General features: G+C 45.4%; 1 protein-coding gene and 1 pseudogene across 4 annotated transcripts in view; both read left to right on the plus strand.

Annotated features, from left to right (window-relative positions):
* The window catches only part of Npc1 (NPC intracellular cholesterol transporter 1), a 57,410-nt gene that overhangs the window by 14,487 nt on the left and 15,026 nt on the right, over positions 1-27,897 (plus strand). For 2 of the 4 annotated variants that reach the window (XM_087193994.1, XM_004853153.4), the window contains exons 2-11: positions 5,025-5,147; positions 6,076-6,182; positions 8,189-8,364; positions 12,378-12,545; positions 13,616-13,865; positions 15,676-15,749; positions 16,221-16,591; positions 19,522-19,748; positions 22,024-22,124; positions 24,501-24,603. In XM_087193994.1, the coding sequence (XP_087050120.1) occupies positions 5,025-5,147; positions 6,076-6,182; positions 8,189-8,364; positions 12,378-12,545; positions 13,616-13,865; positions 15,676-15,749; positions 16,221-16,591; positions 19,522-19,748; positions 22,024-22,124; positions 24,501-24,603 (1,700 nt within the window). Of the gene's footprint in view, positions 1-3,313; positions 3,417-3,727; positions 3,907-5,024; positions 5,148-6,075; positions 6,183-8,188; positions 8,365-12,377; positions 12,546-13,615; positions 13,866-15,675; positions 15,750-16,220; positions 16,592-19,521; positions 19,749-22,023; positions 22,125-24,500; positions 24,604-27,897 lie in introns of those variants that run through there. The other 2 variants (XM_021265148.2, XM_021265149.2) reach the window with 2 other exon arrangements.
* Positions 16,604-19,515, plus strand: LOC106010033 (C-terminal-binding protein 2 pseudogene; annotated as a pseudogene).

The following is a 27,897-nucleotide window of genomic DNA, read 5'->3' on the forward strand; positions in this document are numbered from 1 at the left end:
CGAAAGTGCAAGGTCCTGAGTTCGATCCCCAGTACCAAAAAAAAAAAAGAAGAAGAAAGTCGTTATCCCAGGAGTGGGTCACCTATCAGAGAGTGGGTGTCTGTAAGAGCAGGAGCTCAGCTCTCTTCCCTCTGGAGTGCTTACTCGCTGGCCTTGTGATTTTCACCGTGGAAAGTACAGCCCTCGATCTTGGATTGCCTTCTGTGAGCCCAATAGACTTCTGTTCCTTGTAAATGACCTGTGTCAGCTGTTCTGTTTTAACAGCAGAAAACAGCCTGAGGGAGGCCCCTGACTTCAGTGGGGCTCTCACAGGGCAAGTCAGTTATTAGACAGGCCTTCGGTGTGACATAGCGCCCCGTCCTGCTTTGATCTGATGTGTCAGGCTTCTGTTGGTTTAACCTGCACTCTGTGGGCCTTGCCCTGGGGCTTTCCTCCTACCTGCCAAAGGACATCTGAGCTCAAGAGATTTTCTTTCTTTCTTTCCTTCTTTTTTTTGTAAACCACACATAAAGTTTCCATTTAATGTCATGTTTAGCAACACAGAGTATATCACATTGTGTGCGGCCATCACTGCCGCCCACCTCCTGAACTGAGTTCATGTTTTTATTAGATACATTCTGTCAGCTATGGTAAACCTCAAAGGTTGGTGGGTTTTCAGTATTGGACATAATACTTCCTCCCCCAACTGAATATTATTGAATATACAATCAGGAGTCTTGTACCTTGCGTCATAGTGAAGGTAGCTTTAAGTTTGAAGATTAGGTGCTTTGTTTGAAAAGGAAGTGGATTCCAGGTGTGGTGGCTCACATCTGTAATCTCAGCTACTAGGGAGGCTGAGGCAGGAGGATCACAAGTTTCAGGCTAAGCTGGACGATTTAGTGATGCCAGTCTCAAAAGCAAAAGAAAGAGAGAGAAGAAAAGGGCTGCCACAGTGGGGGGTGTGTCCTGTGTGAGCCTAGTTTCATCGCTGTGAGTCCTTAGGGATTTTGTGGCATATTCATCTTGTTTGTGAATAAGGCGCTGACTGCCCGCTCTCCCATGGTGATTTTGAAACCAGAATCCAGTGGCGCAGATACCAGCTAAGCACTTTGCAGGTTGCACAGGTGAGCATGGCCCAGCCTCATCTGCCCAGGTCCCTAGGTTCCTAGGTCCGTTCAGGGGTGACCGGCAGGCAGAGGAAGAAAGCTGCCTTCCCTGCTGCCAGGATCTGGCTCTGCCTGTCTCAGATGTAACCTCCAAGGAGCCCCTTCACCTGGGTAACCCCAGGTTCCCTTGTCTGTCATTTCTGGTCCTGCTGCTCAGACCTGATCAAAGGATTATGCTAATTAGGGACACCCTTGTCCAGTGCCTGCCCACTGTGTGGGGGAAGCTCTTCCATGAGGAAGCTCGGAAGGGGAGGTTTTGGGTGGCCTTCTCAGGTAGCACGGGGTAAAGTGGGAAGTGTTGGGGCAATGCAGAGGCAGGCAGGTCCCACCCAGTGTGGGACAGAAGGGAGGCAGGGTAGACTCCAGTGTTAAGTGTGGCTCTCTCTGTGGGGGCCACGGACAGAGCCAGGAAGAGGCATGTGGAGCTTGTCCCAAGGCAGCAGGAAGAGTGGGTTGTAGGTTCCAAGCATCTGAAAACCTCTAAGCCACTGTTGAGGAGGAACCACGTGGTGGCTGTGCATAGGACACGCTGCCACGTGGATACAAGAGGAAGACCAGGGTGGGCGGTGGGTTGGCTGTAGGAGGTGCCTGGGGGGTCAGTCCCCGTTGCAGAGGGCCCCCGGCAGTAGAGGAGGCAGCCAGAAGGAGTGGCTTCCCCTGGAGCCCCGGAGGCTGTCTGGTGGGCAGTGCAGCGGGAGAAGCCAGGATTCCTGGAAGCCCAGTCAGGGGTCATGGGTGAAATCGGAGCAGTATTACAAGCAGGTCCAGGTGGAGGGGCCAAGAAGAAGGGGCGAGAAAGAGATCAGGTGGCGGCAGCCCCACCGAGGCTGTGGGGGATGCCGGCGTGAGAACAAGGCAAGGGAGCCTCTCGTGAGCGCCCCATCTAGTGCCTGCCCCCCTGCCCGCAGGTGGGAGTAAGGCAGGTGAGGCCCTAGAAGGAGGGAGGGAGGCCCTTCCACACAGGTGATTATAGTTTATGGAGACTCTGTTTCTGGAGAAGGAGTGCTGTCCTTTGAATCCCGGCTTCACCACTTTTTGCATGATCTCAGACAAGCAATTTAGCATCTTGGCTCTTCAGTTTCCACATTGGTAAAATGTGTATACGAATACCCTTTATACCACCTCCCAGGCCAATCCATTGTCTAGCGTAACTGGGTCGATGTATAAGGAGCATTTAAAACAGTGCCTGGCACAGTGTGAGTCCCTGTGGGAAGCTTTGGGCACTGCTGGCTTAGGGCTGCTGCAGGCGGGATCCCTTCCCAAGAAGCAGACCAGGCCCATGTTCCGGGCCCAGAGAAACCTCAGGTGTTTTCTTCGGGTCTTCAGAACCTCTTGGCAGAGGTCCCAAACAGTTGGAAGAGAAAAATAATAATTCTTTACATTTGATAGTGTTGTGCTTGTAGTTTACTAAATGTATGCATGTATGTAATACATTTGTACATCTATATCCCCTCTTTTGATCTTCAGGCTCCTGACCATCTCCAAGCCTTCCCCTTCCCCACCCTCTCCCACTAGTTAGGTAGAATCAGTGCTTTGTCTTCAAATAAATGATGTGGGTTGAAAAGGATGATCATTGAGGAAAGGAATCTAAACAGCACTGGGTCATCTTGATTTGCTCTGGTAGCACCAAGTGCGAAGGAAGGGAAATTTAGGCTCCAGATGTGCATCCCATGAGCCATGGCCAGGCCACAACTGGGTTTGCTGACTGCGTTTCTGTTGTCAGCTAAAATCTGTGTGAGGCCATGCATTTGGACTGGGCCCAACAGACCAAACCAATTTAGAATTCAAATTGCAGTGTGAGCATTGGTCAGTTCAAAGAGGTCCTGTAACCATTAACTAATTAAACTAATCATTTGGCCAACTAAATTGTTTTCTGTGCCTCCCTTCAGTTTTTGTATAAAAACTGAACATGAATGTCTGATCACATTATTGAAATTTTGGGAACCTGCTCTGGTGCTGGAATCTGCCAGATTCATGTATCAGTTTTGTTTTACCTTGCTCAGATAAATCCTACTAAATTTAATTGGCCCAAGAACTTTTCCTTTTTACTCAGTGGTGAGGCCTACTTAACAGCTGCCAATCAGTTGAGACTCCTTTGAAGGCTAGGGAGGGAGGTATCCCTTGTATTTAAACTACATGCAAATATTAGGAGTTTCCTCTGCCTGCTTGATCAGTGTAAGGTCAGACCAAGCACGATTGAGACTGCTGAGGCAGGCCAAGTCTAAGCAACATGCGATGAGTTTATTGCCATCTGGGTGCAGATGGGCCACGGTGAGAAGGCCGTTGGCCCTGAGAGGAGGGTGCTCATGGTTGATATGGGGGATTTTAGGCAGGGGAGGGGGCACTGGTCAAGAGGTTGGAAAAGTTTTGAGTCCCTTGAGTGGTGGGCCTGGGGCTGGCTGGTAAACAGGGTGGTGGTGGGAGCAGCAGGGCAGGGCGGCTGCCGGCTTCTAGTGATCTCTGTTCCTGTGGATGTGGGGAGCGGGTCTGCTGGGCCGGGGTCTAACTTGGGGGACCTGTCAGTTAGCTTTTGCCTCTTCAAACTTCAATTAGGTGAAAAGCCAGAGTTGCATTTCTTTCCTTAACGTTGTTAGGCCTAGTTGAAGGCTTATCACTTCCTCATTTGGATGATTTCCCTTCCTTGTGGCCTAAATATATGACTTTTGTTTTGTTTTTTTGGTACCAGGGATCAAACTCGGGACCTTGTGCTTGTGAGGCAGGTGGCAGAATATATGACTTTTAATGAATGGAGAGAGAGAAGGTAGTTGTAATTTTTATTTTATAATATCCAAAGGATGAATTCAGAGGCAAGTTATATTGACTTTTTGGATTCCCTGATGTGCACACACTCCAACTTGGTTGTTTGTTTGTTTTTAATTTCATGATTTAGGGCTTCAGGGACTGGTGTGGGATTTGTGCCTTGACCCTAGGGACCAACACAGGCTGACTTAGCTCTTTGTGTTATGTGTAGGTCATGTGCCACGGTCACCTGAGAGAATTTGTGCCATTGCTTCCATGGCTCTTCCCCCAGGTATCTTGGGAGCTGTGGTTGCTTCCTGGTATCTTGGGATTCACTTGGGACAGATAGTTACAAGCCGGTGGCCCTGGCTCTGGGCCTTCTGTGGCTGCCTTGTTATGCAAAGCCTCGGGCTGCTTTGGGCAGCAGCCTGGGAAGGGTGCTGATTCACACTGAACCCTCCCTACTTCCGAGTTTTCTGACATCCTTGTGACTCTCACATGAGGAATATGAGTGGCTCTTGAGAAATCTTTTCTTAAGAGATTTAAAAAAATTTTTTTTTTTTTAGTTTGCTTAGGTGATTTTCCTTAAAGTTAGCACATGGATTCCTTGCTTTCTACTTAAATCTCAAGGACATTTTAAGAGGGAGGAGCAAGAATGAACAATATGTCCTGATGTTTGTAGTTTTGTTTTTCAGGTTACTTATAAAGTACTGATATTAATTAATCTAAATACAAGTGGAAATATCCTTTCATTATTTAGAGCATTATACAGATGTGCAGAAATAGTACCTCAGTAAGCACTAAATTCACCATTTTGCTTTCCTCGCACTGTGATCATTAGTGATTCTTACATGAAACTAAAGCTACTATAGCTTCCTTTTAAAATAAACTAGCAGGAAGTAGAAATCATTACTTGAATCTTTTCATTGCCTATTTCACTGACCTGACAAATCCATTTTTGGGCTTTTATTCTATTTTCATTAATATTTTCAAAATGTTTAACAAGTGCCTATTGCTGTTACTTCATTTTGTAGGTAGCCCTGGAAGGCTCTGTAATGGTACTTGAGTGCTTTTTACAGTTGAAACTTGTTTTACCATTGAGATCCGGCTTACACCTAGTTTTGTGTGGGCTCTCTGTAGGTGTTTTCACAGTCCTGCATTTGGTATGGAGAGTGTGGAATTGCATCTGGAGATAAAAGGTACAACTGCAAATATTCTGGACCGCCGAAGCCACTGCCAAAGGACGGGTATGACTTAGTGCAGGTGCGTTTCATTGGGAATGCAAAACACACATCACGAGACCCTCTGGAATTAGCCTTAAATGAAATGGTGGAATGGGGGTGGAGGGAAGGCTAAAAACAGGCTAAGTCTTGTCCCAGACTCCAACCTGTAGCATGTGATACAAAGAAGATAACTCCAGAGCCTTGATTTTTCAGGAGCTCACCTTGTACCTCTCATAAAGTTTCCCAACAGCGGGTTACTGTCCTTCGCACACCAAATGTTACTCTTTGGAACTTCTGCAAAATATATTGGAAGGTAGCTTCTTTGGTTCTTAGATTTCAGGATTTGAATAGACTCTGCCACTAAGAAACTGTGACGACACCCCCCCCCCATCGTCTTTGTGGTTTCCCCACAGACCCCCGAGACCCTGGAAGTTTTGGCCACTACCAAGGTTCTCCCTTCTGTTATCATTTTTACCTTGTTCTAATATCCTTGATAAAGGAGGATATTAAAAAAGAACTTGGAAAATCAGGGTGCAAAGACTAGTTTTAGAAGCCTAAGTTATCAGTAATCAAGTTGCCATGATGTTAGACCTAGACTGACTTGCTCTTGTCCTGAGAATTAGTAAAGGTTTTGACTTTTTCTGGAGTGACTAATGGAAATCACAAAAGGCACTCTGGGTAAACTTAAACAAAAATTGTAAGAAGAGGTGAAATGATTGTCAGGGGAAGAAAGAGAGCTTCCAAGCAAGAAAAATATTAGAAGTGTCTCTAGAACCTCTACTTATGAATCCCTCATTTATCTGTTTTGCATTTGATAGCCTTCTGAGGGAATTCTGCAAGAACTTTGGAAATCCTTGGCTTACACTCATGCATCTAAGAGGGATTAGATGAGTGAGGTTGTTTATCTCACCAAGGATGCAGTCTTTACCCTTAACTGCGCTGCTTGCCCATCTGCACTCTCCCTCCAGGAGCTCTGTCCGGGATTCTTCTTTGACAATGTCAGCCTATGTTGCGATGTTCAGCAGCTCCAGACACTGAAAGAGAACTTGCAGCTGCCTCTGCAGTTTCTGTCCAGGTGGGTTGGCCACAAGGCTGATAGAACAAGTCAGTTTAGCTTCTTGTCAACCATTAGTAGTGAGGTTTCTTTTTTAAGTCAATTTTTCTGTTTTATTTTAAGAAAGCACTCTTTATTTTGTGTCGTAAGTAAAGAGGAAGTAATCATGACCGACTTGGTTCTCTTCCCAGTTGTACTCAGTTGAGACTTGGTTTCCTGTGAGATGTCCTGGCCCAGGGTGTCTGCGTGAGGGCCAGTTCACATCTAGCGGAAGTGTCTGCACACAGTGGGAGGAGCCCTTCGCAGTGTCCTGCTCAGGTCCCATGGCATCGCTGTCTTTTCCCCCCTCATCTCCCCTGCCATGCTTGCATTCTGGCATCTTCCTGTGGTAAACAGTGCGCTAGACTCAAGTCCTCATTACAGCTGGGCTTGGGTAACTGCTAAGCTTGTTCTCGGGTAGTTGGCTGGTTTTGTCAAAATTCACTTTCCATTCTCTCTGTTTTTTTCTGTGGCCCAGGCCAGTACAGAGGATTGTATAATAGATGCTTTTCTCTGTGCCTACCTTGCAGTTTCCAGATGTTTAAAAGAACAGTATGGTTGTGTGGTGTTCTTTAGAACAGCAAATTGTGGTACCCTCGTAGGTTTTTCAGCACACTGATAAGGATAGGTGAGGAGCAAAATGAGAGGAGAAAATGCTGTCATCTGACAGCACTGTATCAGGGCACAAGCCAGCTTCCCTTGAGGAAACCTGCATCCAACCAGAATGGGCAGTACAGAGTGGACCGAACTGAGCTGTCCTCTCCGCACCTGCAGATGAGTCAAGACTAGGTGGCCACCATATCCCACGGAATTTCTAGAGCCAGAGTGGAGCCTTCCTCACATGGTCAAAAGACATTTATGTAGCACCAGCTCTAAGTGAGGCATTATGGTCATAAGCATCATCAGATCACCGGCTCTTCCTATGTTATCGGAGGCATCAAAGCCTCTAAGAGAAACAGCTTGACGTATAGAATCTTATGCAGCTGTCAAATTTAATGATCTTGGAGACTGAATGAAGTAATATGGAAAGAGATTTATAATTCATGGGAAACAGTAGAAAACTGTGCACCCCGAGAGTGATTGTTGTCAGAATAGGGTGGTTATAGTTTCTGGGTTTTCCACAGAAAAGCACAGAAAAAGTCAGTGTGTGTCTGTCCCTTTCACTGGGCTGGGTCAGCCTAGCAAGTTGTCTCCCTTGGCGTTGTGAGAATGCAAAGCAAATGAAGCAATAGCTTTTGCAGGTAACACTGGGTCAGAGGGGAGAGAGGGCCCTTTTGCTACATAACAAGTCAACATTAGGAGCTTAAACCCTGGACCTGGAGGACAGCTGTCAGCCTGTGGTTCTCCTGAAAATCTGTGTATTTCTGAAATGCACATAGTCAAGCAAACACCACAGCTATCTTTTTATCTTTAGAAGCCACACGAAAATCCTCTTATATTTTCAGAGGGCTGGGGATTATCTGGGGCCTTCCAGATAAAGATAGAAGAAGGCCTTCCAGCAGGTTAGAAGGTGAAATTTTAATATGGTGATCTTTTTTTTTTTTGCTTTTTTTCTTAATCAGAATTGTCATAACTCCAGGATAAAGATGTCTCTAAATCACAAATTCAGAAAATCTCTTTTTGAAATTACATTTGAAACAATAAATATAATTAGGGCAATTTTTAAAACTTTATTTTAACATGCAGTTGATTGGTCAGTTGTTTTGAGACAGGATCTCACTGTGTAGTTCATGCTGGCCTTGAATTCACTATGTAGCGCAGGCTGGCCTCAGACTTGCTGCAATCCTCCTGCCTCAGCCTTCCAAGTGCTGGGACTATAGACACCACACACAGCTAACATCAGGTTTCAGGAATGTGTGGGATAAACTTGTTCACATGGTAACTCATTTGTCTCTTTTCAGGAAACTTTAAATATTAACCTGTTTTAAACATATTTTTCTTACCCAATCTGTGTGTTTCATACAAAATACAATTTTCTTTTTCTTTAGATGTCCATCCTGTTTTTATAACCTAATGAACTTGTTTTGTGAGCTGACCTGTAGCCCTCATCAGAGCCAGTTTCTGAATGTCACAGCAACTGAAGATTATGTTGATCCTTATACAAACCAGACAAAAACAAACGTAAAAGAGTTACAGTACTATGTTGGACAGAGTTTTGCCAATGGTAAGTAAACTTAATTATTCTTTTTAGCTGGTAGTAGGACAGTGGATTAAGCTGTTCCTTTTTGTTTTCAGGTCAGCTGTGTGGAAAATCCCAAATTTTAGTTCCATTGTCCCTGAAATGAGAATCATTGCTTGAGCTACAACGAATAAAACAGTCTCTTTAAAGCATTTGTTTTAACCTCTTCCTAATTTTTAAATTACCATAGGAAAATTTTAGTATGTATAAATTTTAATACCCATTAGACCTCTGGTTCTAGCAGGCAGGAGTTGTGTAGTTTCATGGATTACTGCAAGATCCAGGAGAAAGGGTAGAGAGAAGTGGTTGACAGAGAAGGATAAGAGATTTTGACTCTGAGATGATGGCCAGGAAGAGGAAGTAAGCGGTATTACAATTAACAGGAGAATCCCCCCGCCCCAGCTGCTAATCATAGAGCAGTGGGAAAAAGACCATCTGTTGAAAATGACTGAGATGAAAGAATTCTGAAAAGAATGGGACCATAGAGAAAAGGAATGAACAAATTAGAACAAAGTACAGTACATCTTATGAGGGAAGATCATTGAAATAGACTAAAAGATACAACTGCGGATCAGGCACAGCTAAGCAAAGAAAGTGTCCATGAGCAATCTAAAAAAATGATAGAATTAAGAGCAGCAAAGTTACTAAATATAAGAGCCATATAAAACATGTAATTGTAATGACCAATTGCACATGTAACAGAAAAAGTTTAATAGAAAGAAGATCCTCGTCACAAAAACAACAAAAAGGGATCCAAGGACGTAGTTCAGCGGCGCCACACCTGCTGACAAGTGCAAGGTCTTGAGTTTGATCCCTGGTACCAGGGCGAAAAAAACCCCAAAAAACAAAAAGCAAGATACCTAGGAACTAATCTTCCAAAAGATGTTGCATAAAAGTCAGTCTGACTGGGGAGGGAACATTGTTCTCAGAAACAGAACTGTGTGCAGTACATGTGGAAAGTTGATACAGAACAAGTGTAGCGTTACAAATCATTGAGAAAAATGGGGACTTGATATAGGGGTGATAAATTGATTATATTTGTCTGATTTTTTTTTTTTTGCATATACTAAACAACAAGTTTATAGATTAAAAATCCTAATCTTGGAAATTTTTAGAAGCAAATATAGACTGTCTTCATGACTTAAGGTAAGGAAAGATTTCCTAACCGCAGAGAAAGCAGAAACCGTAAGTGAGAATACTTTTGATTATTAACAATTAGTATCAAGAGGAATCCGTGAAGTGCAGGTTAAAATAGTGAACTATTATGTTAACAGATTGGCACACATTTAAAAGGTGTTGGTGAGGACGGGAGGCAGTGGAAATGCCGATAAAGTGTACTCCTCATAACCATAACTTGGCACAAATAACCATTTGAGACAAAGTTTTGCAAAACCTCTGAAGTTGAAGATAAACACCCTTACCTCAAAAATTCCACCTCCAGAGGCCACCTTACAGAAACGCTCATGCATGTGAACAGGGAGGTCTGGATAAAAACATCCACTGTGGTGTTATCATTGATCAGGAAAAATTGGAGACATCCAGAGAGTGAAAGAACAAGTCACAGGCTGGAGGAAAACATTTACAAAAGGCATATTTGATTAAGATCTGTTATCTAAGGTATACAGAGAACTTTTAAAACTCAACAATGAGCAAACAACTTAACTGAAAAATAGGCAAAAAACCTGAACAGGCATCTCACCAAAGAAGGTATACAGACAGACAAGTCAATGAAAAGATGCTGTACATTACATGTCGTTAGGAAAATGCAAAAAAGTGCAACAGGGAGATGACTTATTTAGAAAGACCAAAATCCAGAGCACTAACACTACTAGCTGCTGCTGAAGATGTGAGGCAACAGGAATTCTCATTCATTGCTGGTGGGAATGCAAAACAGTACAGCCAGTTGGGAAGAGCATTTGGCAGTTTCTTTCAAAATTAAGCATACATTCATCGTGCTCCTTGATGTTTACCCAGAGGGCATGAAGACATGTCCACACCAAAACCTCCATACATATTTTTGGGGCTGGGGATTTAGCTCAGTGGTTCCGCCGCCTGCCTCGCAAGCACAAGGACCCGAGTTCCATCCCCGGTACCAAAAAAAACCCAAAAAACAGACATATTTTTGGAGCTTTATTCATAATTGCCAAAACTTGGAAGCAACCAAGATGTTACTCAGTAGATGAGTGGGTAAATAAACTGCAGTGCATCCAGACATAGAAAAGTATTCAGCACTAAAAAGAAATGAGCTATCAAGCCATTGAAAAGGCGTAGAGGAATCTAAATCATATTACTAAGTGGAGGAGTCTAACTGAAAAGGCTGCTTAGCATAAAATTCCAACTGTGACATTCTGGAAAAAAGCAAAACTTTGGCCACAGTAAAAAGTCAATGTTTCCAGTGTTTAGTGGGGAGGAAGGAATGAGTGGCCAGAACAGAGGGTTTGTAGGCAGTGAAGTTACTGTGTGTGACACCGTGTGGGACACATTTGTCACAATGCATTGAGTATACAAAGTGAACCCCGATGTTAGCGTGGACTCGAGGATGAGGTTTGTCAGTGCCGATTCAGCGTCTGTAACAGACACAGCTGTCTGGTGTAGGACGTTAACGGTGGTAGCGGGGCTGAGCATGGGTAGGGTGAGGAGTGTGTGAGAGCTCTGAAATCCCCACTTAATTTTGCTGTGGACCTAAAACTGCCCGAAAATGTGAAATCTCTTAAATAAAAAGAAAAACTTGGAGAAATTAATAGAAAACACATAAAAGTATTAGTACAACCATGGTCTTAGGCATTCTGCCGGGGCCGGGGGGTGGGGGGGAGCGGTCAGAGCACTAAAGTCTCCACATTATACGACGCTGTGTGAAATGTCTAGGCAGATCTGTAGACACCAGTTAGTGGTTGCTTAGGGGTTAGGAAGTAGGGGGATAAGAAACATAGCTAAAGAGTACAAGATATTTCTTCTGAGGGGATGAAAATGTTCTAAATATAGTGCAGGTTGCTCATATTTATGAATGTGCTAAAATCCATTAGACTGTATACTTTCAGGGGATGCGTTGTGCAGTATGTGAATTATATCGCAATAAAGATGGTTTTTAAAAGACGAAAAGAAAGATATACCTAAGTATAGCTTAGAAAAACTATTGAGTTCCAAAGCAAATTTCTTAAAAGCAAATAAAGACACAGGTCAACTTAAAAAAAGAAAGACAATAGGAGATTTTCTTACCAGCCATGATACAAGCCAGAGTGGAATAATATATTCAGAGATCTGAGGCAGACAACTACCACTGGAGCTGAGCTGTCTTTCAACAGTGAGAGTAAAACAAAGTGATTGTGTCAGTGTCTCCTTGGAATTTAGGGGAAGAACATCCTGGGAAGTTTCTAGCCAGCGAGGACTGGCGAATGAAACTAGCAATACAGGCCCAGTCCAGCTGCTTTCTTATGTGTAAGCATCGTCAATCCTGTCCTATGTGTTGTCTTTATAGGCAGTCCACTGACACCACAATAGCATTAGGGTTGCTCACATGTGGCCTCTGTCCTGAAGCCAGTTTTCCCTGTAACTTCCCCACGTCTCCGGCTGTGCAGCCCCTGCTGCAGAGCTCTGCAGGAATCGGCTACATTGTCCACACAGTACGGGGACTCTCAGAGCCCCGCTCCTGGGTTCATAGGTGTGTGCCACTGTGTGCAGTGGGATGAGACTTCTCAGAGCCGTGTGTGACCCTTTGCGATGCCGTAAGCCTTTCTCTTTCCTGTTTTCTACATTCAAGTTACTTGGAATCATAAGCCAGTGTAGAGGGAAATTTCTCCCACCCATAGTGCATATTGCCCAAGACCCAGCCTGCTCACCAACGTGGTTGCGGGGCCTCTTGCCTGGTGAATGAAAGTAAGCCTCATGTCTCCCTCTTCTCCCAAGACCCAGCCTGCTCACCAGCGTGGTTGCGGGGTCTCTTGCCTGGTGAATGAAAGTAAGCCTCATGTCTCCCTCTTCTCCCCGGACTCCTCTTCTAGCGATGTACAATGCCTGCCGGGATGTGGAGGCCCCCTCAAGTAATGTCAAGGCCCTGGGCCTGCTGTGTGGGAGGGATGCTGACACCTGCAATGCCACCAACTGGATTGAGTACATGTTCAATAAGGACAACGGACAGGCGCCATTTACCATCACACCCATCTTTTCAGGTAGGGAGGCCAAAGCCCAAGTTTGCTGTGTTTATGGTGTTGTTTTAAAGCCAAAGAATCATAATCTGCAGTAGGAAGATAAGCAGATTCTGGTAACTAGTCCCTCCAGTTTATCTCTAGTACAAGAGGTCTGGGAGCCCGAATGGAAGACCAAGAGGAATTGTCTTTAGGGACTGCCATATAGTTGAAAGAATAAGCTGGAGATTTTGTTTGTTTTAAAAATGCTTTTAAAAGCCACACAGTCCTTGAGCTGTGTAACATATTAGCCTAGCTGCTCAGGATGGAGGTGACACAATTGAAAGCTTATCTCAGTGCCAGGCTGGGTGGTGCAGGCCTGTAATCCCAGTATTGTGGGAGGCTGAGGCAGGAGGATGATATGTTCAAGCCCAGCCTGGGCAACTCAGTGACTTAGCAAGGCTCTGCCTCAAAATTTAAAAAGGGGGATGAGGATGTAGTTCAGGGTGAAGGCTCCGGGTTTAATCTCCAGTACTGCAAAAATAAAAAATTTAAAAAGTAGAAGAAACAGCCAGATATGATGGTGCACTCCTGGGATTCCAGATTTAGCTCACTGCAAAGACCCTAGGTTCAATCACCAGAAACACACACACAAGGTCACCTTGGTATGTGGTATATGGGAGATCAGTGACAGCACCCTACACACATACGTCATTGAGGTCACTTAAAACCCCAAAGCCAGTGGCTCCAGTCTGTAATCCTACCTACTTGGGAGGCTGCAGCAGGAGGATCACAAGTTTGAAGCCAGTCTGGACAACTTAGCCAGACCCTGTCTCAAAATAAAACTTTTAAAAAGGGCCAAGAGTGTAGCTCAGTGGTGGAGCATTTGCTAGCAAACAGGAAGCCTTAGATTCAATCAGCAATGTCTCAAATAAATTACAAAACAGAGAGCAAAACATAACTTGATTATAGATGAAACAGAAGCTTCCAGTTCTTCTCTCAGGTGTTTTATTCTGTGTGTTAGTATGCTTGATACTGGGTTTAAATGTAATTTAATACAAAATTTGTAATGTTTTTTCATTGAGATCTTCATTCAATGCAATTCCTTCCTGTAGATCTTCCCATCCAGGGGATGGAGCCCATGAGAAATGCCACCAAAGCCTGCAACGAGTCTATAGATGAGGTCACGGGGCCGTGCAGCTGCCAGGACTGCTCCATTGTCTGCGGCCCCAAGCCCCGGCCCCCACCCCCTCCCGCGCCTTGGCAACTCCTCGGCTGGGACGCCATGTATGTCATCATGTGGGTCACCTACATGGCCTTTCTGTTCGTATTTTTTGGAGTATTTTTCGCAGTGTGGTGCTACAGGTAAGCAGCTTGCTTGCTTGCTTTTTTTTTCCTTTTTGTCATCCAGGGCAAGAAGAACAAAATTACCCCAGTGGAGCTTTCAGGTTTCCCTTGGCAGATATGTCCTGCAGCTAGTAAATAACTGTCTTGTTTAGATATTTAGACATTTGAAGTTAGTTTTATTCATTTATTCAAAATGATGTGTGATTTGAAGCACCACCTATTAACCCATTCTTTAGAGAATCATTGGGCTGAATCTGATCTAAATCTCATTAAATGCAGTATCATGGTCCTTTTAGATATTTGCATCATGATTTAGGACAATCATCTTTATTAACTTTTAATTTGAAATAATTTAGATTTACCAAAAAAGTTACAAAAATGCCAGGGTTTATGTGTATCCTTTTCCCAGCTTCCCCTAATGTTACAGCTGTTAGACCTATGATATCATCAAAATCATTAAATAACATTGATGTAATATTATTACTGAACCACAGGCTTTATTCTGATTTTATTAATTTTTCCTCTCATGCTCATTGTTTGATTTCAGGATCCCACAGTGCATTCGCTTTTTGTGGTTGTGCTGTTTTGTTTGTGGCACTGGGGATCCCACATGCTAGGCAAGTGGTCTACCACTGAGCCACATCTTCAGCCTTTTTAAAATTTTATTTTGGGACCAAGTCTGCTGAGTTGCCTAGGCTGGCCTCAAACTTGTGATTCTCCTACCTCTCAGCCTCTCCCGTTGCTGGGGTGACAATATATGCCAATGCACCCAGCCACTCTTTGTGTTTCATCAGTCTCCTCCAACCCGTGGCAGACAGTCCCTCGTCTTTCCTCTGCTTATGGTCTTGACCTTCTTGATGACTATTAGTTGTTCTGCAGCATGTCCTTCAGTTTGGCTCTATGTGAAATGCTTTCTCACGATGAGATGTGAGGTTTGACTGGAACATCACGGATGTGGCAATGTGTCCTAGTCTTCATTGCGGGTTATTAACCCTGATCACACTTACTGTGGTGTGTTGCTGGGTTTCTCCACTGTGAAGTGACAATTTTCCTTTTGTAGTTGAAAAATTTTTGGAGAAGTGATACTTTAAGAACTCTGTGTTATACTTTGTTTCTCCTCAAACTGTCACCCACCTCTGCTGATTGGTGGTTTCCTAGCACTATGGGGTTTGCCTAAAGGGGCTTGTGGATTTCTCTCACTTCCCCTGCATTTACTAATTGAATTATGGACTTCTTACTTATGCTGTAGGCCACATTCCAATACCATGATTTATACTGTTGCTCACATTTTTCTGGTTCTGCATGCGGGTCTGCCGTCTGGCAAGCTCCTATGTACTTTTGACCTCCCATGACCAGGTTCATCTGGTGTTTTCCCTACCCCAGCCTGGAATCAACCTGCTCTGTAAGGAGCCCTGGTACCTTTTATTGGAGAATGGTGTTTAGAAACAAGATCTGGGCACTGGGTGTGCTTGTAGCTTCTGAGGATGATCGTGTGTCTTGAAAGACACTGAAGTGAAGCATGAGAGTTACAAAGTGCAATTGCCCTTTAATAATGTGTGGTGTTTTTATTTTGTTTTGTTTTGTTTGTTATTGGGGATCGAACTCAGGACCTTGCACTTGCAAGGCAGGCACAGTGCCACTGACCTAAATCCCCTAATAATGCCTTCTTAATTTTTTTTCCCTGAGATTGGTGAGTATAGGAACCCAGGGAACTTAGAGGAAAGGAGGTGAAGACGCAGGATAGGGAAGCATGGAATTTGGGAATGTTAGGGTAACAGCCTCATCTTGGTAAGTCTCCTAGTGCCGCTTACACACCTTTATTTTTCAGAAAACGATACTTTGTCTCGGAGTACACGCCCATCGACACCAATGTGGCTCTCGGTGCGCACGCCTTTGACAAAGGTAGGCTCATTTACACGTCAAGAGGGCAGGTCCGCAGGCCTGTGGGGCTCGCTGTCCTCACCACATTGATGGCCCGTTCCAGTGCCTGGGACACGCCTGGGGTCGAGACGGATGTGGCCCTGGCCTCTGTAGCTGGGAGCCTGGTGAGGGCAGGATATCAGAACTGAGTGATTCATAACAGGGAGATAACTATGGGCTGGAGGAGGAGCTGTGAGGCGCTGCTGGAGCAAGCTATGGGCAGGGTGAGGTGAAGCACTGTGCATAGAGAGGTCAGAGAACTTTGCTTTTGAGGGGCATGGGTGTGAGCCTCTTTCCTCTATGGAGACACAGTGTCCACTGTGGACAGCCAGGAAGAGTGGCCTCGCCCAGCAGTGAGCACAGAGGCCCAGCGGGGTCGTGAGTGTGTGCCGGGCACTGGACTCGACCTGGGCAGTAGGAGCTAATGCTGTTGTCCCTGTCCTGCCTTTCCAGGGGAGGCATCCTGCTGCGACCCACTGGGGGCCTCGTTCGAGGGCTGTTTGAGGCGCCTCTTCACACGGTGGGGGGCTTTCTGCGTCCGAAACCCTGGCTGCGTCATTTTCTTCTCACTGGTCTTCATTGCCACGTGCTCTTCAGGCCTGGTGTTTGTCCAGGTGACCACCAACCCGGTGGACCTCTGGTCGGCCCCCAGCAGCCAGGCCCACCTGGAGAAGAAGTACTTTGATACGCACTTCGGGCCCTTCTTCCGGACGGAGCAGCTCATCATCCAGGCCCCGAACACCAGCAAACACCTCTACTCCCCGTACCCCTCCGGAGCCGACGTGCCCTTTGGGCCTCCGCTTGACAAGGAGATCTTGCACCAGGTAAGCCATCCCTGTGTGGTCTGGCAGTGTGCTAGCTCTTACACAGTGACCAATTCTGCCCACTAGGCATCTGGGGCTGAATGTAGTGGTTGGTGTCTCTTGAAAATCTTTAAGCATAAAAACAAAGGTATTTTTAAGTCACCTTTTAAGAAGGTGATGGTAGGGATTGAACTTCATGAAAAATTTCCTGCTGTCTGCCTTGAATGGATTTCCAACAGTAGGGCTTTCCTTTTTCTTGAAATTGGCATGAGCAGAGGAAGACCTAAGTAGCATTTCTCTGTTGAAGCAGAATGTATCCATAGGGAATTCACCTTAGGAACCTGTGATTTCTTCCTTTGGTGACTGAGAGTCATATGAAAACACTCCAAGGAATGATAGCTCCTATGCTGTCCCAGCTGCTAGAACGGGAGCCTCTGGATCATGATGGTGCAGATTCCAAGGATGAACTTCCCAGGGCCTGAAAGGCCTCCCAGCATGCGGGTGATGGGAGGTGCATTTCAGACGAGGCCCATCTGTGACAGAGGAGTTTAGAGCACCCTGTGTCCACCGAACCTGCCGTGTAGACCTGTGCCTCTGACTAACCTACCGCCACTTCCTCAGTGGATGATTGACTGCATAATCACATGATTTTTCCTTTAAATGTTGCTCTTGTTTGAAAAAAAGTATGAAGGCGTGTGTCATTTCAAGGTGGCTCAGGAGCAGCCTGGAGGAGCAGAGTTAACTTGGAGGAAGATTTTATTTGACAGGATCACTGCAGACTCTTCAGGGTTCATAGTAGCATGATGCACACAGACTCCTGGGAGTTCCCCTAAGTTCTAAGAGGACTGCTTTGCCTTTTGAATCAGAGAGTTGCAAAGTTCGGTCAAGAATGGCCCTTGTGGATGAGCACAGAGTCAGGCGACAGCATTTGAACAGAATTTGTGACGGTATCCAACCCCAGATCAGGAACAGCCCCCAGCACCCCGCCCCCTGGTGTTGCTGCTAGACAGCAGAGACTGCCCTGGAGATGCCCGTCCTGAAAGAAGCTGTTACTGAGGCTGTGGGTGCCATGATGTACCGCACCCTCACCTCACCAGGGGAGAATTGGAGAAGTTCAAGGCCCTGAGAGTGACTGTGCGGATCAGCAACGGCTATGACAGCGTGGACATCAAGGCTGCTGGCGAGCTGGGGATCACCATGTGCAACATCCCATCCACAGCCGTGGAAGAGACAGCCGATTCCACCATCTGCCACGTCCTCAATCTGTACTGGCAGAACACGTGGCTGTACCAGGCACTGCGGGAAGGGACATAGGTACAGAGTGTGGAACAGACCCTCTAGGGGGCCTCAGGAGCAGCCCAAAACCATGGAGAGACTCTGAGCTTCATCAGCTTTGGCAGGCAGTTGCTGTTCGAGCTAAGGCCTTTGGATTTATCACCATATTTATGACCCCTGCTTACAGGATGGCGATCCCTGGGCATTCAGGGAGTCTACACCCTACAGGTCTTCCTGTATCAGAGTGACTGTGTCTCCTTGCACTGTAATCTCAGTGAACATAACCACCACCTCATCAGTGACTTTACTGTAAAGCAGATGAGGCAAGGGGCATTCCTAGTGAACGCAGCCCGCAGTGGCCTGGTGGATGAGAAAGCCTTAGCCCAGGCCCCCAAAGAGCACAGCATACGAGGCGCAGCCCTTGATGTGCAGGAATCTGAGCCCTTTAGTTTTGCTCAGGGTCCACTGAAACACGCACCAGATCTCATCTGTTCTCCCCACGTGGCCTGCTGCATGAACAAGCAGCCCTGGAGATGAGGGAGCCAGCTGCCACCGAGATGGTTGCATCCTAGAAAGCACAAGAAACTGTGTCAACAATGAATTCTCCGTCACATCCGCTCCTTGGTCAGTAATAGACCAGCAGGCAGTTCATCCTGAGCTCTGTGGTGCCCCATACAGGTATCCACCAGGCGCTGTAGGTGTGGCTCCGGGAGGACTTCCTGCAGCCCTGGAAAGGATTATCCCTGGAGGCATCCTGCTGACTCACGGCCTTCCCAAGCTCCCTCTCCCAACCAGCCCGCAGGCACCTTCCTGTTTATGTGACGAAAGAAAAACTTTAAACTGTCCCAGACAGAAAAGTAATGGCTGTCAGAAGTTTTGTTTTAGTGTGAGTTACCATTACTGTATTTGTTTATTGCAAAGGTGGACATTTAGCATTCAGTGCACTTTTCCAAAAAAGTACTTAAAATTTCAAAAGAAAGTGTGAAATCTTGAAAAGCATTTATGTGGTCCTAAGACTTCATTAGAACCTTTCCTCCACCTGATAACCCTCGGTTGCTTTTTGCCAACGTACTGCAGAAGCTGAAGAGCAAAGAGCGTATTCTGCCCCACAGAGCTGGGTCGCTGCTGGGGAGTGAGGCGTGGGAAGCGATGCACACAGCAAGGCAGGCGGTGGGGTCTTGGGGGGAGAGCCCAGGGAAGACCAGGCGCGTGCTGCAGTCTCTCTGGTGCCTTGTGGGTAACGGCTGAAGTGTGTCCTGTGTGAGGTCCATGCAGGTCCTGATGTCCCCCACGCATTTCTGACCAGGTTCTTTGTCCCAGTTTGCCTTTGCCACCCTACCTCAGTTCTACCTCACCATAGTGCGCCTTCATCCTCTCCTATTTTTGTTTTGTTTTATTGTCCCATTTTTTTGGTTTTGTTTTGTTTTTTGTCTTGTTGAGACAGAGCCTCACTATGTAGTTCAGGCTGGCCTTGAACTCTCAACAATCCTCCTGGCTCGGCCTCCTCTAAGTACTGGGATTACAGGCATGCACCACCACACACAGCTGTTCTTCCCATTTTAGGAAGTATTTTCTCCAAATCCTCTTTATTCTGACCCTACAGGATAGTAGTAGTTAGTAGAGATCTGAATTGATCTGACGTGCTTCTGAGTTTGCTTATTTTTAAAATCTTTCAGGTTCTCGACTTACAAATAGCCATTGAAAACATTACTGCCTATTATAACAATGAGACTGTGACACTTTGGGACATCTGCTTGGCCCCTCTCTCGCCGTATAACAAGAACTGCACCATCTTTAGTTTGCTAAATTACTTCCAGAATAGCCATGCTACGCTGGACCACGAAGTAGGGGACGACTTCTTTGTGTACGCTGACTACCATACGCACTTCCTGTACTGCATCCGGTAAGTGTGGTCGCTCCTGTGTCCTCCAGAATTTAAGTACTTACTGTTGCCTACACCCTCCCTGGTCCTGGAGACCAGCAGGGAGCAGACAGGGCGGGACCTGTCCTACAGAGCTCACATCCTTAAGGGACAGGAAATGAGTAAACCGTTATTGCTTAGCAGTGGGGACAGCCTGGTTAATGTCTTTGTTATGCACACATCATAGAGTATTGACACGAACTAAGATGGCCGTGACATTACTGGGCACTGTGCTCTTAAGGGACCGCCATTGTATATGTGGTCCCTATTGACAAAGACGCTGCACGTGGCTGTGTATGCTGTTGTGCCCGGTGGAGATGAATGCTAGGAAAGGAGAAGTGTGGTAGGCTGAAAAGGAATGGGTTTCAGGGCAGAGACCTACGCAAAGTAGCAGGGAGGGAGACAGCCTGTGGCTGTCACAGGAAAGAGAAAGCTTTTCAGCAGATGAGCAGCAATAGAAAGGCCCTAGGGTGGAGCCTTCTGAAAGTGTAATCCAGGAAGAGCAGGTCCTTCTCAGTCTGTAAGTCATGCCTGGGTCAGTAACATGCAGTTTCAGGTACACCTGGCCCATAGATTAAAGGGAGAAGCTTACTGTGCTCTTGCTTATTTATTAAATATAACCTTATATTGTGATACTGCATTGTTTTTAAAGCCTGCAACCTGTCTTCGAGTAGCCAGGGAGGACAGGTGTGCAGTTTAACTTGGAGGGCCTGCAAGCTGCTTTCCTTGTCAGCTGTGCATCCAGCTGGGCAGGGCTCCTTGAGAATCGGGATTAGTCACCCAGGGTGGCCATGTGTCCCCGGGGACAGAGAAGTTATTCCTTGTCTTCTTTGACACTGCTCAGCTAGCCACGTCTCCAGAGCCGAGCACTCTGGTTTCTGGTTGTCAGGAACTCTGAAACAGCGCATCTGTAATCCCAGAACTCGGGAGGCTGAGGCAGGAGAATCACCATGAGTTCAAGGCCAGCCTGGGCTATATAGCAAGACGCTAACTCAGAACAAACAAACAAACAAAAACAACTCTGAAACCGGAAGTTCTGTCTGTTCCTTAACTGGGACCCTTCAGGCCACTGGGCTGTGTTCACTATTTCGAGCATATTGCCTCTAAAACCATGAAATATCTTCATAAAACAGTACCTGTACATGTGCCTGTGTGCCCAGGGCAGCAGCCCTGACTGGGCAGATGGTACAGGAAGCTGGAGGTGACTGAGAACAAAATTTAATATATAATTTCTATAGGTGGAGGAAAAAATCTGTTTTATTTCTATTTTAAAAAATAAAAGTCAAAAAAAAGCAAAGTTTTGGAGGAGGGGCATGAGACGCGTGTTGCACCAGAGGATGTTGTTCTCACGGGTGTGGAAGCCCTGGCAGCCTTCTGTGGCGGCTGTGTGCCTGGTGTGTAGTCACACTGGTGCATGTCCTCTGTGGCCTCAGGCCTGTCACCAGCCACCCCTTTCCTCGCTCTCCAGCTTTTCCTGGCCATTCCCGACCCCATGTCCCATGGAAGGGCCAGGCACACCAGGCACACCGCACCTCCTAGCCAATCCTACAGGGGCTCTGTCCCTGCCTTTCCCGAGGATGCTGCCGATTGAATCTGACGTGGAGGAAGTCAGGCTGTGGGCAAAGGACTCGGCCCCAGCCGCAGGTCACCTGCCACCTGGAACCTCCCAAGGTCCCAGCCCCGTCCTGGCTGATGACGTCCTGAGGCGCTGCTTCCTCCGCACAGGCATCTAGTCGGGGCCTGGTACACACTTCCTCTGCTTGCTCTCACTCTTTCCGCTTCCAGCCCTTCCACTTTGCCACCTCCGGATCTGTGCAGCAAAGTGCATGGCATCCCGTTCCTGGAAGTCTCGGGCTTGTTCCTCAGTGCCCCAGGTTGAAATCCAGACCACGCGAGAGCGCATCCTCCTACTCACACCCCTCTCCTGTGCCTGACCTCGCTCCCCACCATCTGCTCCTGTCCTCCCTGCTGGCTGAGTTCCTCTTGTCCTTAGTGATCTGGCTCTGCACGGGTCTCCTCCTCTTGGTAGCCTGTGTCAAGTGTCCCCTCCTCTGCTCTGTGTGCCACCGATTGCCTGGGCTGTGTCTGCTGCCTCCTGACTGAGCTCCCACCAGTAAATGACAAACTGTATCACTTGACTCGGCCCACATTGTGCTCTGAACACAGTCAGCCACGGAAAATGTTTGTTGTCTCCATGTTCATCTGAGATGTCTTGAAGCTTATTCTAACTGGAAGATGTCTTCTCACCTTGTGGCAGGGCTCCCGCCTCTCTGAATGACACGACCATGCTCCATGACCCTTGCCTGGGGACGTTCGGAGGACCAGTGTTCCCGTGGCTCGTGCTAGGCGGCTATGATGGTGAGTGAGAAGCCCCCACTCCCGGTGGCTGAGGTCACGCGCAGGCAAGGGTAAGTGCAGAGGTTGCACAAAGTGAGCCGTGTTCTTACTTCCCTTTGCCTTGGGTCCTAAGCACGATGCCTGCTGTGGTTTGGGTCTAGCTTAACCGTGGATTTTAGAGAAGTGCATTGCGGTAACCTTTCAGGTCACACATGCCTGGGACCTGGGAAGCTGGCAGAGGCAGAGGACATGTCCCTGTTGTGCTCATCCATACACATTGCTCAGTGGCAAGAAGCTCTCAGAGCCTTGGGGCTCCCCTGTAAACGGACCCCAGATCCAGAACCCCTCAATGGGAAGGGATAAACGTGAGGGATGGAGAGAAATGAAGTTCATGGATTTTTCCTTCTAAACCCATCAGGACAACTGGGACGGTTCTAGGGGGAGGAGCAGCTGTTTGCTCATTGCTGCTTGTTCCCCTTGCGTCTCAGGACAGGTTATATCAGATAAAATGGGCCATTGATTCATGAGACACCTTTGGCATCTGAAGCCTAATTACAAGTTCAACAGGTTTTTCTCCAGCCATTTAAGAGGGCAACTAGGTTTTCTCCCCGTCCCTCAGGGGCAAGGGGGAAGCTGAGGTCTGTGTGTAAATTTTTCTGTCTCATATGATAAATGCCGTTTCTAGCAGTGAGGAAGGGATGGTATCGACAGCTGGCCGACCAGAGGGGAAAATTACATTTGACCTCTTTCCTTCTCCTTCCATCAAAATAAACTCCAGCCAGATCACATTACAATGTAAGAAGTGGCACTGTTGAAGAACCGGAAGAAAGTAAAAAGATTTTTAAGTTGAGAAGGCATTTTCAAGGAAAATAGAAAACTTACAGGCCACAAAATGAAAGGTTGATGAGTTTTGACTTAAAAATTTTTCAATTTGTATGGAGAACAGTTTTTTTTTAAAGGCATGAAATTGAACAAAAAATTCATAACAGCATTTCCTAGCTGGACATGGTGGAGCATGCTCATAATCCCAACATTCAGGAGACTGAGGCAGGAGGATCGATGTGAGTTTGAGCCAGCCTGAATTACATAGCAAGACCCTGACTCAAAAGAACAAAAACCCCAGAATTTCCTTTTTATATAAAGAACTCTGTGAAAAAAAGAAAAGATCAACCCAAAGGAAAAGTGAAAGTTAACAAAAGCAACAGTACAAATGCTGCAGTTGTATGGGAAAATGCTCACACTCACACCTGTTGGTGGAAGGCATCTCTTGCCAGTCTTCCTCCCCAATAAATTAGCAAGGACATAAGAGAGTGATGAAGCCCCATGTTGGTGAAAACATGGGGAATTCTCTGTTGTGGGTGAGAATATAAATTGGTTACTAGACTGACCTCCAGTAGGGAAAGGGTTGTTCTCTTTTATCTCTGACATATCACAGCACCTAGAGTAACAACTGGCACAAACCAGGCCTCAGTAAATATTTAGCTGAATAAAGACATCAAAACTAGCATGGCCCGTTTAGCAGTTTGGAATTTATCAAAATTAGAAATGGTGCCACACACCTGTAACCCCAGCACTCAAGAGGCTGAAGCAGGAGGATCATAGCAAGTTCAAGGCCAGCTGGGCTACATAGTGAGTTCACAGTCAGCCTGAACTACACATAGCAATGCCCTGTCTCAAAAACAAACAAGACAAACTAATCCTAGAAATGTATTGGTTTTTAACAGTGTTTCTACTTGGAAGATTGATTCTAAAAATATATACTTTACACACTAAAAATATTGATGTTCTTTGTAGTAATCTTGTATGTAACAACAAAAGAAATTGCAAAAGTGTCCATACTTTGCAGGTTGGTTAAATTATACTAGAAAACATTATACAGCAGAAAAAGAACAAAGACACTCTCTAAGTACTAAAATTGACAGTCTCCCAATACAAAATTTGTAGATGTAATGTTACGGTATAGAAAGTCACTCTGTGTGTAAGAGGGAAGGGGAAGACTACATGTGTGTTTGTGCATCCCTGGGTGTGTCTGGAAAGAGTCACACAGGACCACAACCTGGGGAGGAGAACTAAGAATGGCCCGGGGATCAAGAAAGGGGAGAGAACATTCACTGAACACCTTTCTGCCCCATTGGAAATTCTTACCATGCATGCACTGTGTCATTCAAAATAGTTGCTCTCCCGGAGTGACAACTGTACCTACTTCGGCAGGAGCACACTGTACTTTATATTCATGAACTGAACCTCACACGCACCTCCTGCTGGTAGCTCTTGGGGTGCAGAGAGACCGCAGCCGTGAGAAATTAGCCAGCTACCATGTTGGGATTTGCCCTGTGTGTATTTCCAATTTTCTGCATATTATAATCTGCTTCTTCGTGTCCCATTTTTCCTTTCTAGAGGAAAACTACAATAATGCCACTGCCCTTGTGATTACCTTCCCTGTCAATAATTACTACGATGATCCGGAGAAGCTCCAGCGGGCCCAGGCCTGGGAGAAAGAGTGAGTCAGCCCAGGGCGAAATAAACCACCCTTGCTGTGTGGGAAGCAGGGTGTTTTTGTGACCACTTGAGCATCTCCATCATGTGCTCTCTCTCACCTGTACTAATGGCACTCCAAAGAACTGTGCAAACGAATTTACCTGTAAATGATGGCTTAACTAGTCTTACTGTAACAGTGCCAAAGGACATGTATGTATCCCCATAAGTTCACCACCACTGCCTATAGCAACAGTCAGTACTTTCTTCCTTTTTGTACCAAATGATATGTTCCATTGATGGATACACCACATTTTGTTTATCTCTTCATCGGTAGATGCACATGTGGTTGGGTTTTAGCTTTTGGCTCTCATAAGTAATGCTGCTATAAATGCTTGTATACAAATTTTTGTGTAGATATAAGCTTTCCTCTCTTTTAAGCATACTGTATGTCTAAGAGTAGAATTGCTGGGCCACGTGATCACTGTCCTGTAATTGAAGAACTGCTAGACTGTTGTCCATGTGTGAGGTTCCAGTTTCTCTACACCTTTGCCAACAGTTGTTATTATCTGATGTTTTGGTTCTAGCCATCTTAGTGGGTGTGAAGTGCTATCTCACTGTGGTTTGATTTGCATTTTCCTGATGTCGACAGATTTTACGCATCTCTTGTGTGTGTTGTCTCTTAGTACATGTTCCTTGGACAAATGTCCATTCGCTTTTTGCCTATTCTTAGTTATTTATTATTTATGTAGTTCAGATATCTTATCAGATGTATGATTCCAGTATTTTCTCCCATTCTGAGGGTTGTTTTGTTGTTTTCTTGATGATGATGTTTGAAGCATAAGCGTTTTTAATTTTGATGAAGTCAAAAAATTTTTTTTATGTTGCTCATACTTATGGCATCAGATCTAAGAAGCCATTTCCTAATCCAAGGACCTGGAGATTAGGGTTCGTTTTTATGCATGGTGTGAGGGTTAGGATCCAAGTCCGTTCTTTCACATGTATCAATCCAGTTGTCCCAGACCATCCATTGGAGAGATTCTTTTTTTCCATAGTGAATGGGAATTCTTTTCCCTTATGGAAAATTAGTTGACCCCTGACAGAAACCGAACTGGACTCTCAGTTCTGTCCCTTTGCTCTGTCTATTCTTGGGCCAGTACCCACGCTCACTTAATTACTGTTGTTATGTACAGTGGACCCTCAAGTTACGACTGGCCTGACATATGAACAACTTGGTGTACGACCAGAATTTTAGTTTTAACTTCTGATTAAAGTCCTGAGTTTACAACCCGAATGCTGGCCGCTTGTACTTCTAGATGGTCTCAGATACAGATTTAACCCTTAAAGAGTTCTGGAAGGAACATTACAACATCCTTTGCTGTGTAGGGTTAATTGAGAAATCCTGGGCCAATACCTCTCTAAGCCACTGAGATCTTCCTTTGTACAGAAGAGAGACTTTGAAGGCTGTGTAGAGGAGCCTGAGCCTTCATTGACCAACTTGATTTACAGCCAGCCTTCAGGAACAAATTAAGTTCATAAGTCATTCAGAAATAGAGCAATCAATTCCTTTCACAATAGCATCCTAAAAATTAAAATACCTACGAATCAACCTAACAAAAGAAATCAAAGACCTCTTCTCTGAAAACTGTAACACTCTGAAAAAAGAGACTGAAGAAGATATCAGAAAATGGAAAGATATCCCTTGCTCCTGGGTAGGAAGAATCAACATAGTGAAAATGGCCGTACTTCCAAAACTGCTATATAGATTCAATGCAATCCCAATTGAAATCCCAGCAGCATACTTCACAGACCTTGAGAAAACAATCCAAAAATTCATTTGGAACCAGAAATGACCTAGAATAGCAAAAGCAATTCTAGGCAATAAAGGTAGGGGGTATCACAGTCTCCAACTTGAAACTATACTACAAAGCTACTGTGATAAAAACAGCATGGTACTGACAAAGAAACAGACCTGAGGACCAGTGGAACAGATTAGAAGATGCAGAAACAACTCCAGACACACTCAGCCACCTCCTTTTCGACAAAGGAGCCAAACACCCTCACTGGAGGAAAGATAGCCTCTGTAATAAATTATGCTGGAAAAACTGGGTTTCAACTTGCCGAAGATTAAAACTACACCAAATCTCTCACCATGCACTAAACTAAAATCAAAATGGATTAAAAATCTAAATATTAAAACTGAAACACTGAACCGGTTGGAACAGAGGTTAGGTAGAACTCTTGAAGACATTGGTGTAGGAAAAGATTTTATGAACAAAACCTCAGTTGCCCATGAACTAGCACAAACAATCAACAAGTGGGATCTCTTCTTATTAAAAAGCTTCTGCACAGCAAGAGAAACCACCAGCAGGGTGAAGAGACAACCCACAATGTGGGAAAAAATTTTCACCTGCTGTTCCTCAGATATAGGTCTACTATCTATAAAGAACTTAAAAAAATCAGACCTCCCAAATTTAAAGACCCAATCTGAAAATGGGCATCTGAAATGAACAGACATTTCTCAGACAAAGAAGTAGAAATATCAAATAAACATATGAAAAAATGTTCAGCATCACTGGTCATTCAAGAGATGCAGATGAAAACAGTGCTGAGATTCCACCTCACCCCAGAAAGAATGGCTGCTATCATGAAATCAACCAATAAAAAATGCTGACTGGGCTGTGGGGAAAGAGGAACCCTGCTCCACTGCTGGTGGGAGTGTAGACTGGTGCAACCGCTGTGGAAATCAGTATGGAGGTACCTCAAAGAACTAGGACTGGAAGTCCCATTTGACTCAGCTATTCCCCTGCTGGATATCTTCCCCAGAGAATTAAAAGAATCCTACCACAGTGTTAAAAGTGCACCCATGTTCATAGCAGCGCAGTTTGTAATAGCTAAAACTTGGAAACAGCCCAATTGCCCACCAACTGGAGACTGGATAAAGAAAAATTTTTTAAAAATAAAATGGAGTTCTACTCAGCCCTAAAAAATGAGAAATTAGAGACATTTATAGCTAAATGAATGCACATTGAGGCGATACTCTTAAGTGAAATAAATAGGACACACATGTGTAAATACCAAAGAGTTTCTGTATTGTGAGAAACTGAAAGTGTAAATAAGGACTAAAAGGTATAACAGATAATATGAAATAGGAAGAAAAGGGGTAAAGGGGAAGCGGAAGTGGGAGGGGTAGGGGAAAGGAAAGAAGGGAAAGGAATTAATATTAGAAAATGAAAAAAATGGAAACAGTCTTTGTAAATAGGGAGGGCAGGGGAATGGGGAAAAATAATGAAGAGGTTATGTAAAGGTGCAGATTTCC

Source organism: Heterocephalus glaber, unplaced genomic scaffold (genome assembly GCF_053883595.1).
Source record: "Heterocephalus glaber isolate CG9 unplaced genomic scaffold, H.glaber_assembly_v1.0 deba00000331, whole genome shotgun sequence".
Classification (NCBI taxonomy): Eukaryota; Metazoa; Chordata; class Mammalia; order Rodentia; family Bathyergidae; genus Heterocephalus; species Heterocephalus glaber.